General features: G+C 40.2%; 1 protein-coding gene across 1 annotated transcript in view; it reads left to right on the forward strand.

Annotated features, from left to right (window-relative positions):
• Nucleotides 1–15,301, forward strand: part of ARHGAP26 (Rho GTPase activating protein 26) — a 389,295-nt gene that overhangs the window by 120,091 nt on the left and 253,903 nt on the right. Inside the window, 5 exon segments of the mRNA XM_018562857.1 lie at nucleotides 3,789–3,893; nucleotides 4,101–4,230; nucleotides 7,277–7,377; nucleotides 8,920–9,014; nucleotides 15,190–15,268. Coding sequence (XP_018418359.1) covers nucleotides 3,789–3,893; nucleotides 4,101–4,230; nucleotides 7,277–7,377; nucleotides 8,920–9,014; nucleotides 15,190–15,268 — 510 coding nt within the window.

The following is a 15,301-nucleotide window of genomic DNA, read 5'->3' on the forward strand; positions in this document are numbered from 1 at the left end:
TATTGTACATGTGTTTAATGTGTATCTCTATGACCTCATGACTGCTAAACCTCTGTGCTGGTCCTTTCCTCTGAGTGGTGGACAAAGATTTCAGAAAGGACTGACGTCAAGGCCACAAGTGATGATCCACTTTCTCTGATACTTTCAATATCCGCACATATGGAGAGCAGGAAAAGTCCAATGTGCCAAGTGTTTCTGAGTTTGAGAAATAATAACATCACATTAAAGGCAGCTAGAGAGGATGGTCTGTTTTTAAATCGCTTTTACTGCTTGTTAAGACTATGTAAATAGTTTAATGCCCATAGTCTGGGCATAGGTGCACTTGAAGTTGGTCATATTGGTAACCTAATGTGTAGGAACCTTAGACTGCCATAGCGTAGGAGGAGTGAGGCAGAAGGGACTAATCCTAAGGTCTCGTTCACACCTAGGCGTATTGCATATGCGCGTCTGTCACGCTTTTCTTTTTACCGCGATTCGCGTGTGATGTCGCTCGTTTCCGAAGGCTACTTGGCTGTATCCCAATGGAAACGCGCAACAAAACGGCCCAAAGTAGTACCTGTACCTTTTTTTAGGCGTGGGCCGTTTTTTAGCGCGTTAGGGACGGGCGGAAATACGCCAAGGTGGGAACGAGACCATTGAATACAATGGGATTTATATTTTTGAGCGTTTTCTAGAGCGTTCGTCGAGCGTGGAACGCGCTACAAAACTTTCAGGTGTGAACGAGGGCTAAGAGCGAACTGGCTAAGGGTTTGGGTGAGTGTAACTTTTTTTTTACGTAGACAAAAACGGGCAGTTAACCCTTGCAGTGCTGGGGTAGCACCACTGCAAGGTTTAATACAATTTGTGCCTTGAGTTCTGCTTTAAAAGCAAGCTTTTTATAGTGGATCTGGGTGGGCTGCTGCCCCACATTACATGAACCTGTGCTGTGCAACTTCCTTCTTTAATGACTACAAAAGGAAATGTACAGGAGGATACATGCAGCTATATATATTTAATTAGTAGAACTGACAGTTGCTGAAGATGAACATGAGGATGAAAAATGTTTGCTTTTGGCAGGTAGGCTATCCCATGGGTTTTAAATGGAAAATGTAAATGCATTGAGACAAGTTAAATCTCTTTTCCATGTGGTGCTTATTTGATTTTCACATGGATTTGGAATGAAGATCTACATCTGCCCATTTCCTGTTCACACAAGAGAGCAGAAGCTCTTGCATAAACTAGTACACAGCCTTGGATATAAATAACTAGCATACTGACCAAGGCCTTAAATCCTCTGTTTATATGTTTCCTGTTGTTTATGCTGGCATGAGTAAACAGGCATTACAATCTCCATGTAAGCAAAAAGCACGCTTGGGCTTTCATGTGAAATTACATTTAAGGAAGCACTCTACTCAGACATAAGCTTTGGCCATACACGTCAAAAGATCATCACATAACGAGAAGAATTTGAGCATTATTATGTGAAAAACCCCACGGTACTGCAGCTTATGGTATGGGCTAAGAGGTTGAACCCTTCTAAGTTTGCCAACAAGGGAGTTGTAAGGTATATAGTATATCATTCATAGTTTAGTGTGCTGAGTGTTTGGAGCCCTCTAAAGGAGTCTGTAGATGAGCATAGTTGTAGAGGAGCAAAGGCTGGTTGCTAAATGCTACTATCCTTACCTGCACTGGAGGATGAGGCAATTATTCTATAAGGCAATAAGACACCGACACTGCTGCCACACACATCCCATACTACTGTGTAGTATGACGAACCCAAGACTGCTCCATGTATATATCCCATGCTGCTACTAATTTTACCTACGTCTCTCGCCATAAATATTGCATACTACTACACATGTGTATTAGACTGGAAGGGGAGCTAACTAATACATGTATGTATTCATATTACTTACTCTGCTCCACTCATGCCTTTGTCTCCCCCCTAGACCTTTAAACTTGTTTTCCACTTGAAATGATGACCCATAACTTTTATACTCCCAGACTGATGAGCGGAATCCCTCCGCCCCCCCAACTAGGACTGACCAGCAACATTACACTCCCTCCTAGATCGCTGATAAACACCTGTCGCCTGTAAATCATGAACTGCAATATCTTAGACTTGATAACAATTGTTAACCCTACCCGAACTAACCAAATATGACTTGCATTACTTGGACTGAGAAGCCATTACTGTCTCCTGTAAGGATTCCTTATATGAGTGTCCAGCGACTGACCACCTGACATGACTAATAAACTTTTGACCCACAGCCTGCCTTTCTGAACTTACTGCCACTCACTGATGGCCCCAAATTAAATCTACTTCTTTTTGTCTGATGACCCAAAAAAACACATTAACGATGAGCTGCAATGACCTCCCTACCCTGGTCACTTATGACCCACACCCATTCCTAGTGATGACCAATGAGCAGCTCCAGATGACGAGGACCAACTTAAAACTTTTGACTTATCCACTTCTAGACTGACCTGTCACATGGATAATTACAATGACCTACATAATGCACATTGGCTTCCACCCATTGATCTTGGATTCCCTCTCCCCAGAGGGATAGAATGAGGACACTAACCCCAGAGGATCTGCAGTTTTCACTGTCACAAACCCTGACTGAACATTTACGTCACGTTCTGACACAACTGTTGCCAACTGACCCTTATTAACATGAATGTCCTTTTTTTTTTTTTTCAATAACATTGTTTTCACATTTCATTATTTGTTGCAGATTGCAGTCCCCAAAAAATGAAAAACATTAGCTATGAAGTCTGCACAGAAGTCCTAACAATCCGCTGATATGAAGTGCGGGCACATATCTGCAACACAACAGCAAAAAGTTTCCCAGCACACTCACCAGCCAGCATGCAAAAAAACGTGTCTCATCGCTAAGGTTAAAAACAGGGGTCTTAGATACACGTCTTCTGCAGAAAATGTGAAAGCCGCACTGCCTCGCACCTCTGTGTAGTGTGGTCCTAACTCTAACCTATGAGGGTCTCCATCTTGGTACGCATGTAGCAAAAGATAAAATAGTTTGAAGCCCTTCCATGCGCACCTTGCTTTAAAGCTGGTGATAAGTTGATGAGTGCATTTGCCATTTGTTTTGCTTGACTGATTTGGTGCAGTGACACATGTGAGTCTCAGCTGCCGTTGTGATGTGCAGGGTCCCTTGTGTGTCCCTGTGCCTTTAAGGGGGTTGGGCTACCTCCTGGCAAACCTTAACCCAATTTTATCTTTTGCTACATGTGCCCCAAGATGGAGACTCTCATAGGTTAGAGTTAGGACCGCACTACATAGAGGTGCCTTGCCGAGGCAGAAGACGTGTATCTAAAACCTCTGTTTTTAACCTTAGCGGTGAGACAAGTTTTTTTTGCATGCTGGTTGGTGAGTGTGCTGGGAAACATTTTGCTGTTGTATTGTTCGAAGCCCTTCCATGTGCACCTTGCTTTAAAGCTGGTGACATGTTGATGAGTGCATTTACCATTTGATTTGCTTGACATATCTGCAGCAGCCTCCAAAACCTTCCTATCATGGCTAAATCTGAGGTCGTCTCTGATAGACCCCCCCCCCCCCCCCCAGTGACCGTCTCTCTAGGCTTTCAGCTGATAACCAGCTAGAATCCAACCCAGTGCACTATTTTAAGGGGGGGATGCTGGCGACCCTACTAACATCTTCTGAGAGTGGCATGTTTCCCATATGTTGATAGGTGATGTGTTTTGACAATTTTCCTGTTTTGTTTTTGTTTTTGTAATGATTACACCTAATCTTCTTTTGCTGTACTTCTTGTTTTGTGTTTTAGCTGCTGGCTTTTTTGCAAGGTCTGTTCACATTTTACCATCATGGTTATGAACTGGCAAAAGACTTCAGTGACTTCAAGACACAGCTAACTATCAGCATCCAAAATGTAAGTAGGACGTCAATTTCTATTCTCGGCTTACATCACTACATCTACATCACTCTGAATTTCCAGTTTATTTCCACAACAGGTGTATATTTTTGATAAGTCACTTTACTATTTGTACTTATCTTCTGGAAGTACAGAAAAATTATCTGCTTGTATGTCAAGTTAATTCATTGTCTCTTTGCGTTATTGATATATTTTAATTTGAAGACACGGGATCGGTTTGAAGGCACACGCTCTGAGGTAGAAGCTCTCATGAAGAAGATGAAAGAAAACCCTCATGAGCAGCAAATGATGAGTCCTTTCACAATGGAAGGATATCTCTACATCCAGGAGAAACGTGAGTACACCTTTTGTCAGTAGTTCTTGTGGATAATCTTCTGCCTCCTCCTGGTGCTCTTGTGAGTTGCAACCACTCACCTGTAGTGCCATCTATTGGCGAAGTCTAGCCTTTCTGGGAACTATAAATACAGTGGTGCTCTGTGACTGTGTTAAGGGTTGCCCAGCAGTCTCTCTGGTAAATATGAGTGGGGATGAGTGGCCTGCTGGAGTTTGCACTTAGATAAAAAGAGTAATCTCTGATTACTAAACACATGAATTCATAGCGAAGGCGATTCCCATTTTAAGTTACCTGCAATTACTACTTAATTATCTAACCTGCAGGATTTATAACCGGAACCCTAAGGTATCTACTAGGCACTGCCCCATTCGGCATCCTGACAGCTTCTCTCCTCCCTGCTTGGCGCCAGTCTGTGTCCCCTCCAATCCCAGCCGCCTCTGCCGGCACAGCCAGGGGAGAGCAGTGGGGATTTGAGGAGACAGACGAGCGCCCAGTCTGGAGGAAAGAATCTGCAGATGCACTGAATTTTTATCCGTTTTAGTACAATATATGCAATTTGGCCATAGTAACATTTTCCACGGCACAAAATGTCAGTGCATCCCTAGTATTTATTTAAACTTTTACCATGCTCCCCCACCTCCCTGATCTGTCACTGGAACCTGAATTAAAATCTGCTATTTATGGTTTGGGACACATTAAGTGCTTGATGTTGAGCAACCAATTTGCTGGCTCAAATATAATAATGTCAGGAGTGCAGAGACGTACTTATTTCTTTTACTGAAGTTGCTATTTTTATATGATATTTTCATAAGATCCTTTGCACCTTGAAGTAGTGGATCATGGTGGATTGGGACTGCTGTAAATGTAAGGGGCAGACACCTTCGAGTGACACCTATAACGCCTAAGGGTTGGTTAAGCAAACCTGCATGCAGTTCATGTTTACCTTAAACTAGAAAACCCCTTGCAGCCTAACTCCAGCTAACTTTTTTTCTTTTGTATTTCTTTTACTTTTGGATACAATGGGAAAGAGTTTCAATTTCTGTTAGGCCTCATTCACACTGCCCTACAGTATGCTGTCCCATATGCAGCATATGCAAATAAATGGCTCCATACACATAGCTGCGTATGGAGCCATATATTTGCGCTGCGTAAAGATGCGCAAAAAACAGAATGGACCCGAGATGCTTCCAGGCAGCGTATTTCTGCGTAATTTCCGCATATATGCACACGTACGCATATACAGTTCATTAAAATTTCTATTGCGAATGATGCATTCTGGGATTGCATATAGTGCACGCATATATGCAATATACAATTTTTGCTTTTGCGTTGTGTGTGCATAAGGCCTTATGGTTTTATTTTTGTCTGTGACCCTGTTTGGGAAATTTGCCCTCATTTTCTGTCCCTCTGATTACTGTACAAGATTTTGGACAGTGCAGTTCTCACCTGGACAAGAAGGTGCACACATTAACAAGAACATTGTCAAACGTTTTAACCCTTCTCACATTGCTAAATATGTTTCACCCATTTCCTTTTTGGAGAGATTTCGCATCACTTACTATCCTGACAGGAAAAAAGATAAAATCTTCACAATAAGAACATAGATAACAATGAAACTCTTCCCTACGCTACTCAAAATGAAATAAAATGTTTTGGCCTGGAGTTGAACTATAATTACATTTGAATGACCTGAATATTTGAAATTCTTTTAGGAATTTACAACTTTGTACTATTTTGAAACATGTGTTGTTGCCATGCAGTGGGAGACATTTATTAAGCAAATTGGCAACATAATTAGTCGCAAATCAGGCTGCCTCTTTTTTCGGAAAAGTCTCTGCGCAGGTTTACACATTTGTGCCTGTGTTTCTGGGCAACCAAGTGCAACAGTTTGAAAAGTTTTGAGACCGTTTTTAATTTTACTGAAGACTGAACAGATTTTCACTCTAAAAAGATGCATAATTAAGTGGTCAGGATCAGGTTTTATTCTATCACAGTTCTCTTTCAAAACAGCTGAGGAAGGAATTTATACCTTGGGCTTTAACCAAGTCTCACAACTTGTCTTACTGCTTCTGTTTAGCATTGCTTTACAATGTTACAGAAAATTGATAAATGTCCCCCACTGTATTTTATAAATACAGATTTTGGAAAAATACACAGTGACAAGAATTTTGCCAGGCATGTCCAGTAATTTTTTTAATATGACATGTTTAATAAAATGGGTTTTTATGTAAACCGCATGAAATAATGTCTTAACTCACCAGTGTAATGTGATTTGTAAAAAAAAATTAATGTTATTTTACCCATATACAGTATTTAAAAAAAAGAAAAATATGCATGGGAGTTGCCTAAATCTGATATACCAAGAATGCAAAAAAAATATGGGCGCATGAGTGCAAAACAGTACATGAAGAGCATATCCAGATATGTTGTTTAAATACAATTGGCCCCTTTTCTCATCTTTTGCCCGATTTCACGTGGTCAGGGGCCAAATTTGCAGTTATATTCACGCATGTACAGGTTTGTGCCACACATCTATGACATGTGAAGTTAAAACTCATGACTTCAACCTTCAACAGATATTCTCTACAGTAAAGTCCCTATGGACTGCCTGCAAGTCTTGGCCTTTTCACCACCTTTCTTATATACTGCTTGAACTGTCAGTACAGACACGCTACACCTTAGAAAACCGATTCTTTGCACCGTGTATATGTTATATAATAATATAATATACATGTTATTATACTTTGTATTATAAACTATTTATATATATTTTTTTATTATTATAAAGCAGAATTTACAAGGTAATCTATCATTCGTGAGTGTTCTCTGCATGGATATGGCGTGTATAAAACCATCTTCCAGGCTTGAAGCAGAGTTTACTAAATTAACCGGGTAGTGTGCTTTTTGTCCTTGTAGCTTTTCTAAAAACAAACATGCCTTTGTGTCTGAAGCAAACAAAGTAGACCATTACAAAGACCTATTGGTGCACCGTTATGTATTCTTAAAAGGAGACACTAATATTTTGTTCCTTTTTATTATCTTCCAGGGCACTTTGGGACGTCCTGGGTTAAACATTATTGCACCTATCAACGGGAAACAAGACAGCTTACTATGATTCCATTTGATCAGAAGTCAGGGGGGAAAGTGGTATGTTTTACATTTTCTATTATTAAGCTTGTCTGCACTGTAAGCACGTGCTATTGGCACTCAAGTTACTTGCTGATATTGGAAAACCCCTGTAAACCTGTTGTTATTTCTTACTAAAACGAGAGACGAACCTGCTATGTGCAGTAAACTGGAGCAGGCAATCTGTAATTATCTGCCATTTTTCTCACTGTTTTTCACTGATAAAAAGAGTTAGGATTAATTGGTTTATTGCATTTTGCACAGCATCACTGCTGTTTGATCTGCTCTATTAAAGAAGACCAGGGGTTTTACACATATCTAAAAAATGTTTCTCAGTTAAACAAGCCACCTGTTATTTATGTAACTGATGATTTTCTCAATGTAATATGTTCTTTCACATATTAGATTCTGCTGCTCAAATGTTAATTCAGTTTTATTTCTAGAAACTGAAGGAGAAACACGGTGTAAGACAGAAAACAATAGCAATCAAGTTCTGCTCCTTCTGTTTTAGCTGACAGGAAACATACTGCCAGGATGAGAGAGCAGATAGAGCAAGAGGGTAACCTCATCAATGTGCTGCTACTCCTTCTCTGTCTAGTAAGCAGAGTGGTTGGTTGTTCTTGGATGTCAATGACTAGGCTTTGCTGTTTGGCAGGAGTGTCGGAATTAAAAATTCTTATGCAGATACAAGTTTCCATGTAAATTATGTATTTCAGCAGTGTATTTTGCTGCTTCTCTTAAGTCTAGTTAACCCCTTCATGACAGGCCTTTTTTTCATTTTTTTGTACCCATGTTATATTCAAAATTTTAGGACAAATCTACTATTATTCAAAGTTTTTTTTCTTGAAATCTTATAGACTTAATTAGTGTAAAGGCCGATCAGAGCAGTGTTGGGGTGCCTTATCATTTTCAGTGGCACACATTTAAGAGGAACTGGGATTATTATGCTCCTTCAAATCGTCCAAATGTAGGAACGTTTTCAAGCTTACTGGCAAGGCAGCTACCAAACAAGACAGGCCTACCATGTAGGGTAACTGCTGTTGTCAATTACGGGCATAAAGGAGATACCTTTATCAAATCTTCTAGAGATCCATTTGGCTATAGTATCTTTAAGTCCAATCAAACCCTCATCCTATCCTAACTTCTGATGGGATAAGTGGGAGCATTGTTACCCCCGGGAACCCATTGGCTATTTTTTGCCTACTCAATTAAGGAACAATTAAGGGCACTTTTGGACTCTTCTTTTCATTTGCAGTGTCTGGGATTTTTCATTAGTATGAGCAGATTATTTGTATTTTTTAAAGGAGGAATATTTTTGGCTATCATTCTCACTGATGCTCATCTGTGATTTTTTTTTTTAATTTACTCTAAAGTCATGGAAAGCATAATTTATTGCCTGACCATACTTTGTCTTCAGTCTAGTGATTTAGTCCTTAGAAAATTTTAAAATGTCTTGCTAATCTTTTAAAAGATACTGTTAGCAATAGTCTCATTAAGTATACAATTCTTTTCTTTTTATATGCCACATTTCTTTCCCCAGTAAAATAGCTATTGTATTTGCAGGGGGAGGAAGAAGTCGTTCACTTGAAGTCTTGTATACGAAGAAAAACAGATTCCATAGAGAAGAGGTTTTGCTTTGATGTTGAAGGTGTTGACCGGTAAGTATTTATGCTTTTTTCTTTTTCTTTTTTTTTGTCCATTTCCATTGCATTTTTTTTAAAGAATTACTTAACCCCCTCCCCAGAATTATGTATTTCCTGATAGCAGAGACCCTGTAGAATTAAAATGGTGGCAAGTTTTTATGCCACATGATATTAGTGCAACTCTTTATCAAACCCAACATTTTTGTCAACAAATACATTAAAGTTAATTTTAGTGCATAGAAATACAATATAATATCAAATAATTTTTTGTTAAATATAAAAGAGGAGGTTATGCCGAGTAAATAGATACCCGACATGCCAAGCTTAAAAATGTTGTGCTCCCATGAACGGCGATAAACTACAGACTAGCAGGGGATTGCAGGAGGTTTAAATAAAGTCGAATGCAGGTATTTATACTAGTTGCATTTAAATATATTTAATGATTTAATATACACCAATCAGCCATAGCATTATGGCCACTAAGAGGTGAAGTTAATAACCTTGATTATCGCATTACAATGGCACCTGGAAGTGGGTGGGATATATAAGGTAGCAAATGAACATTCTGTCCCTGAAGTTGATGTGTTGGAAGCAGAAAAAATGGGCAAGCGTAAGGATTTGAGAGACTTTGACGGGGGGCCAAATTGGGATGGCTAGATGACTGGGTCAGAGTAACTCCAAAACTGCAGCTCTTGTAAAATGTTCCTGGTCTGCAGTGTTCAGGACCTACCGGAAGTGGTCCAAGGAAAGAAAACTGGTGACAAGGTCATGGGCAGCCAAGGCTCATTGATGCACGGGGGAGCGATGGCTGGCCCATGTAGTCTGATCCAATAGAACAGCTACTGTAGCTCAAATTGCTGCAAAAGTTGATGCTGGTTCCAATAGAAAGGTGTCTAAACATAGTGCATCACTTTTGTTTGTTACTTATGGGGCAGAGTGGTCAGGGTGCCCATGTTGACCCTTGTCCACAGCCAAAAGAGCCTACAATGGGCACATAAGCATCACAATTGGACTATAGAGCAATGGAAGAAGGTGACCTGGTCTGATGAATCACATTTTCTTTTAGATCATGTGGATGGCAAGGTGCGTGTGCATCACTTACCTGGGGAAGAGATGGAACTAGGTTGCATTATGGGAAGAAGGCAAGCCTGCAGAGGCAGTGCAATACTTTGGGCAATGTTTTGCTGGGAAAACATGGGTCCTGCCATTCATGTGGATGTTACTTTGACATCTACCACCTTCCTAAACATTGTTACCGACCAAGTACACCCCTTCATGGAAACTGTATTCCCTGATGGCAGTGGCCTCTTTCAGCAGGATAATGTACCTGCCGCACTGCAAAAATGGTTCAAGAATGGTTTTAGGTACACTCAACAACGAGTTCGAGGTGTTTACTTGGCCTCCAAATTCTCCAGATCTTCATGTTATGGCTGATCGGTGTATAAATTGCTGCATTCAGTGGTGTTTTTTAATATCTGCCTAGAGTTTAGCTTTAAGAAGAAAGGAAGAGGTTAAAAACTTTTTTTTTTTTATGCAGAAGCATTCAAGAGTCTGAATAATAGTCCTTGTTATTAATAGACTTTGAAATTCTGGGAGATTCCCATGGTGCAGTTACCATGTTGTTCATCACAATGGCTACATTCATTCAATAGGAGATAATGTAACAAGAGGTTGGGGTATACTTGTTGGGTTGGGATGACAAGGTGACAGTCTGGATTTTGTTTTTTTACTTCCTGCTGTTCTGTAACAGAGACACTGGCACTGAAATAGATGATATTTTTTTCAGAAACAATTTAGTGGGACACTAACTCAGAACCGTAATGATATCTTGTTCGAAGGTAGTGTCCTTTTTTTCAGTTCGTACTTTCTCAGTAATTTTCAGAATGTCTGATGGGTAGCAGTCTGTTACAAAAGAAAGAAGTCACATTTTCTGATTCTTCTTTGCAAGTGCTATTGTCGGCGACTATGTCACTGGAAAACTAACGATGTAAGTGAAGTGAACCATTGTACGCAATCCGGTCTTCATTTCTTCTCTCTGACCTGCTGCTTTCGTCTCCAGAACGCACTTACCAGATACTTATTTCTGATCATACAACAGACTGTTCATTCAAACACTGGGATTAAGAGGTGACAAAACCGAGAAAAGAAGAAGCGACAAATTGGATAGTCATACCCCATAAATCAATGTCAGTCTACACAGCTGTATTCAGAAAATGTAGCTTTATAGACAGAAGTAATTGAAGGTTCTTTGCATTAGTTATAGATCTTTGCTTCCTCTACAAAGATGCAGCTCGGCCTTGCTTGTTGCAGGACTTTACTAACTCTGCTTTCAAAATAACAGGTACACTTTACTAGAACTACTCCTATGCTGCTTAGGAGGAATCTTTTTGAAGCAATGCCCTGTTTTTTAAAATTTTGAAAGTTTTAGTGTATTTTGTAAGAATGCTATTAGGCTGGATTCACACCTGGGCGACAGCATTTTTGCACGTTTCTACGTGCGGTTTTTCATGTAGGTTTTTGCATGTTTTTCAGTGCGGTTTATGTGCATAAATCAATTTGTGCGTTTTTGTGAGCAGATTCTAGCTCGTTGATGTTAATTGGCAGGCACGCTGTAAAAGTGAAACAGCAAACGCTGTTTTCAAGGGTTTCCTATTGAGTCTATGAGACAAAAACGAGCTGTAATGTGTAAAAAAAAAAAGGTCATGTACTTTTTCCCGGGACAGGCATTCTGCTTATTGTGACAAAATGCTCAGATGTGAACAGGGCCATAGAAATGAATGGGACTTTTGTTGGGGCATATTTTTGGTGCATATTTTTAGTTCAGAAAAAGCGCTATAAAACGCTCCGTGTGAAACAGGCCTTAAGCTCCGCCTTGCATACTATTAAAGCAGAAAACCAAGCAGATATAAAAGACAGAAGTTAATGCAGCTCTGTAATCATTAGTACATTATTATATGTATGTTATTAGCAAGCAGTATAAGTTCCTGAATTGGACCTGTTATTTGCTTCTTGCAGTCCTTGTACAGCAGGGCTTGGGTGTGAGAGGAAGAAATGGTAGAAAGAGCCCATCAGTTCAGCCAGTTTAGGCCTAGGACAAGGTAGGTTGAATGATGCTGGCCATCAGACTTCTAATGGCAGTAGAAAGAAGTACTGCAGGGTAAACCTCTGTGACCAGACCAAATTTTTTAAGCCTCCATGCACACCTAGGTGTCAGCATTTTTGCGCATATTAGTACGCATTCTTCTAGCGGTTGCAACTACTGCGTTTAGTTTGCGTGTTAGGCGCGCACACCCGAACGCGTGTGTTTTAGCGAGCAGATTGGAATACATTGAGGTGAATGGATAAACGCGTGCAGAAAAGTGCGCAGACATGTGCAAACTGCTTGTGTTGCAAGTTTCTATGCGATTCCATTGAAGTCTATAGGGCCAAGCATGCTGTAATTGCCAAAAAAAAGCTCATGTACTTTTTCAGCGTTTTACAGCTTGCGAAAAAACTCTCAGTTGTGAACCAGGGCCATTGAAATGAATGGGATTTCTTGTGCTGAGAGTTTTGTCGTGCTTTAGCTTTCTCTTATTTACAACTGAAGCTGTTTTGAGCAAAGAAATGTTTCATCACCATTACTCTTTAAAGAAGAACACACATGGCATGGCATGGTCAGCCAGTTTACTTACCGCTGTCTGGCCACAGAGTTAGCAAGGCTGCCATTCACAACAGATCATACAACCTGCAGATTCAAAGGCATATATATATATGGGAATGTCCATATACTGAGCTTCAGACTGGGTTGGAGTTTTATCCAGCATTAACATTAAAGGAGAACTATGGGGTCAGTGTTTTTCCCCATAGTTCTCCTTGGGGTAACGGGAGGACACAAACTAGCGTCCTCCCGTTACCCTAAGCTCAGTATACCGCGACCTACAGCTCGCGGTATACTGAGACGCCGATAATAAAGAGGTACTTTTAATATGCAAAGGGGCCACCAATAAGAACGGGACCTTGGTCCCCTGCCGGTATTGAATAAAAGTTTTTGTGAAAGGTGTTCTTTTTACCGTGGTGATCACATGATTTGTAAACACTCAGTGGTTACAGATTGATCAGGCAGGGTCTTTAGCTGGACTGTGTAATGGTCTGCCATTAGCCTGAGATCAAGGGATTCCCTGAAGCTTACTGCAGTTGAAACTGAGAAGACTGGATTAATGTCCTCTTGGCACAGGGAACTTGCTGGGAGGATGTTATTTTACAGAGCAGGTTGTGAAGTAGGGTTTAAGGTAAATTTGTTGCTGCTAGCAGAACGTATGCTGCCATCTGCACTAATTAAATGGGGTGGGGGGAAGAGAGACCCGTCCACTGCAATTCTTACCTTCTTTGACTACAGTATATAGAGGTCACTGAGACTTGGCATGTGGAAATTCCTAAAAATATACCTTTTGTCCTTTCCTATCACTTCCAGCTGTTTTTTGTTTCTGCTTTTTTTTTTCCCCTCCCTCCTGCCATTATCTACCAGGCTCAGTGGCGGTGTCCACTTTTTTGCCTTGGTGCATAGAAACATTACTTGGCAGACTCAAAGATATCAACTCTAATTCATAAAAACCTAATACCCAATACAAACATAACCTTCATGCAGAAGTTTGTATGTCTGCATATATGAACAAGACTCGTGCCCTGGGGAGTCTACATGTTAAACAAAAGGTATGTAATTTCACCTTTTGGTGTTTGCTCTTCTGCAGTTACACTTTCTGACCAAGTTTAGCTGTAAGTATTGGAAAAGGTAGGATATAGCAAAACTTAAAGTGGACCTTTAACCCCCTTTTACTAAAAATCACAGCATCATGCAGCTCTAAGAAGAGTGAAAAAGGCTTGAACTCCTGTCTGGTTTTTACAGCTATCCGTTGCTCTGTTTACCCTCACTTCCTGTCCTGCTTATAAGTATTTGCCAACAGCAACATAGACAGACCTAAATGCTTTTCTTTGGTAAGGTAGGCGAGAGCTAGAACCCCCTGGTGGATTTTTCCTTTCTCTCTGTGTTGTTGTTGCAGATTTTCCCCTCACTTCCCGTCTAGTGAAAATGTTTTCAGAAGTACAGGAGGAGAGTTAAAATGATCTCTAAGTTGCCCCAGTAGCAGTAAAAAACAGACAGCAGCTCTAATCCTTCCCTACACTATCCAAAACTAGAAAACTTGAAACACTTTAATTATATGTGAATCCCTTTATTCAAGTGACTTGTCATTAGTATTTATTTGTATAAAATGTAAGTGTAGGTATATAAAAAGCATGCACACACATATATACAGTAATATGTGTAAGTGTATTTGTATCTAGCTTTTAAATATGAGATTGATTGACTAGTCAGATACTGTAGGTATCACACTGAATATGATCTTGAAAGAGGAGTGTTCATTTCTAGACACTGTCACCAAGGATAATTATGGGGTTTGCTCATGGTAGACAGGAAGATCTTCCTTTTTTTATCTGTCAATCTCCAGCAATGCCAGCTGAAATTGCTTTGTTTTGTCATATAGGTTTCCTACACGTAATGCCTGGTTTACTCTTATACCCAATTTATTTATTTGTTACAGGTATTTATATAGCGCCAACAATTTATGCAGCGCTGTACATGGTGCACTTTCACATCAGTCCCTGCCCTCATGGCGGTGGTGTGAGCTGGCAGGGCCAGAAATGGGAAGGTCTGGTCTCAATGCAACACAGATTAACCTGCTGCGGGGACCACTCTTGTTGTGCTTCCTGTTCGGTATGACTGTGGATGGTGTTGGTCTACATTTAAATGTCAATGCTAGTGTATATGTTTAGTAGTGACTCTTATTACTTGCCTGCTATTACTGCACATGCAGCAGGTATTAGTGCCATTTTGACTTTTTGCAAAGATTCTTAAACATCCTCCGAGCGGACCGAACACTTAGTGACTGTGCTGCTGATACTCGCATTCAGCTCCCAGCACAGGAAGTCTCCCATCACTAATACTTTATTTGTGGCCCCTGCATGTCACATGATCTACTGAAAAGAGCTGCAAATAAGTTATTGCTTCCAACCCCTTCCAGTGCAGCAACCATTTTCATTCCCAACAAATGTATTCTTTATTTCTTTTACTTTCAAGATGAGATTTTTTTAAAATATAAATATAACATGTGGCAAATGATTGGAGAAATAACTGTTATTTGTATTGTTTGTTTAGGCCAACTATAATAACTATGCAGGCTCTTTCGGAAGAAGACCGCAGGCTGTGGATGGAAGCCATGGATGGCCGGGAACCAGTAAGTGGCCACATGTTATATTTTCATAGATGA

Source organism: Nanorana parkeri, unplaced genomic scaffold (assembly GCF_000935625.1).
Source record: "Nanorana parkeri isolate BGI_ZX_2015 unplaced genomic scaffold, ASM93562v1 scaffold607, whole genome shotgun sequence".
Classification (NCBI taxonomy): Eukaryota; Metazoa; Chordata; class Amphibia; order Anura; family Dicroglossidae; genus Nanorana; species Nanorana parkeri.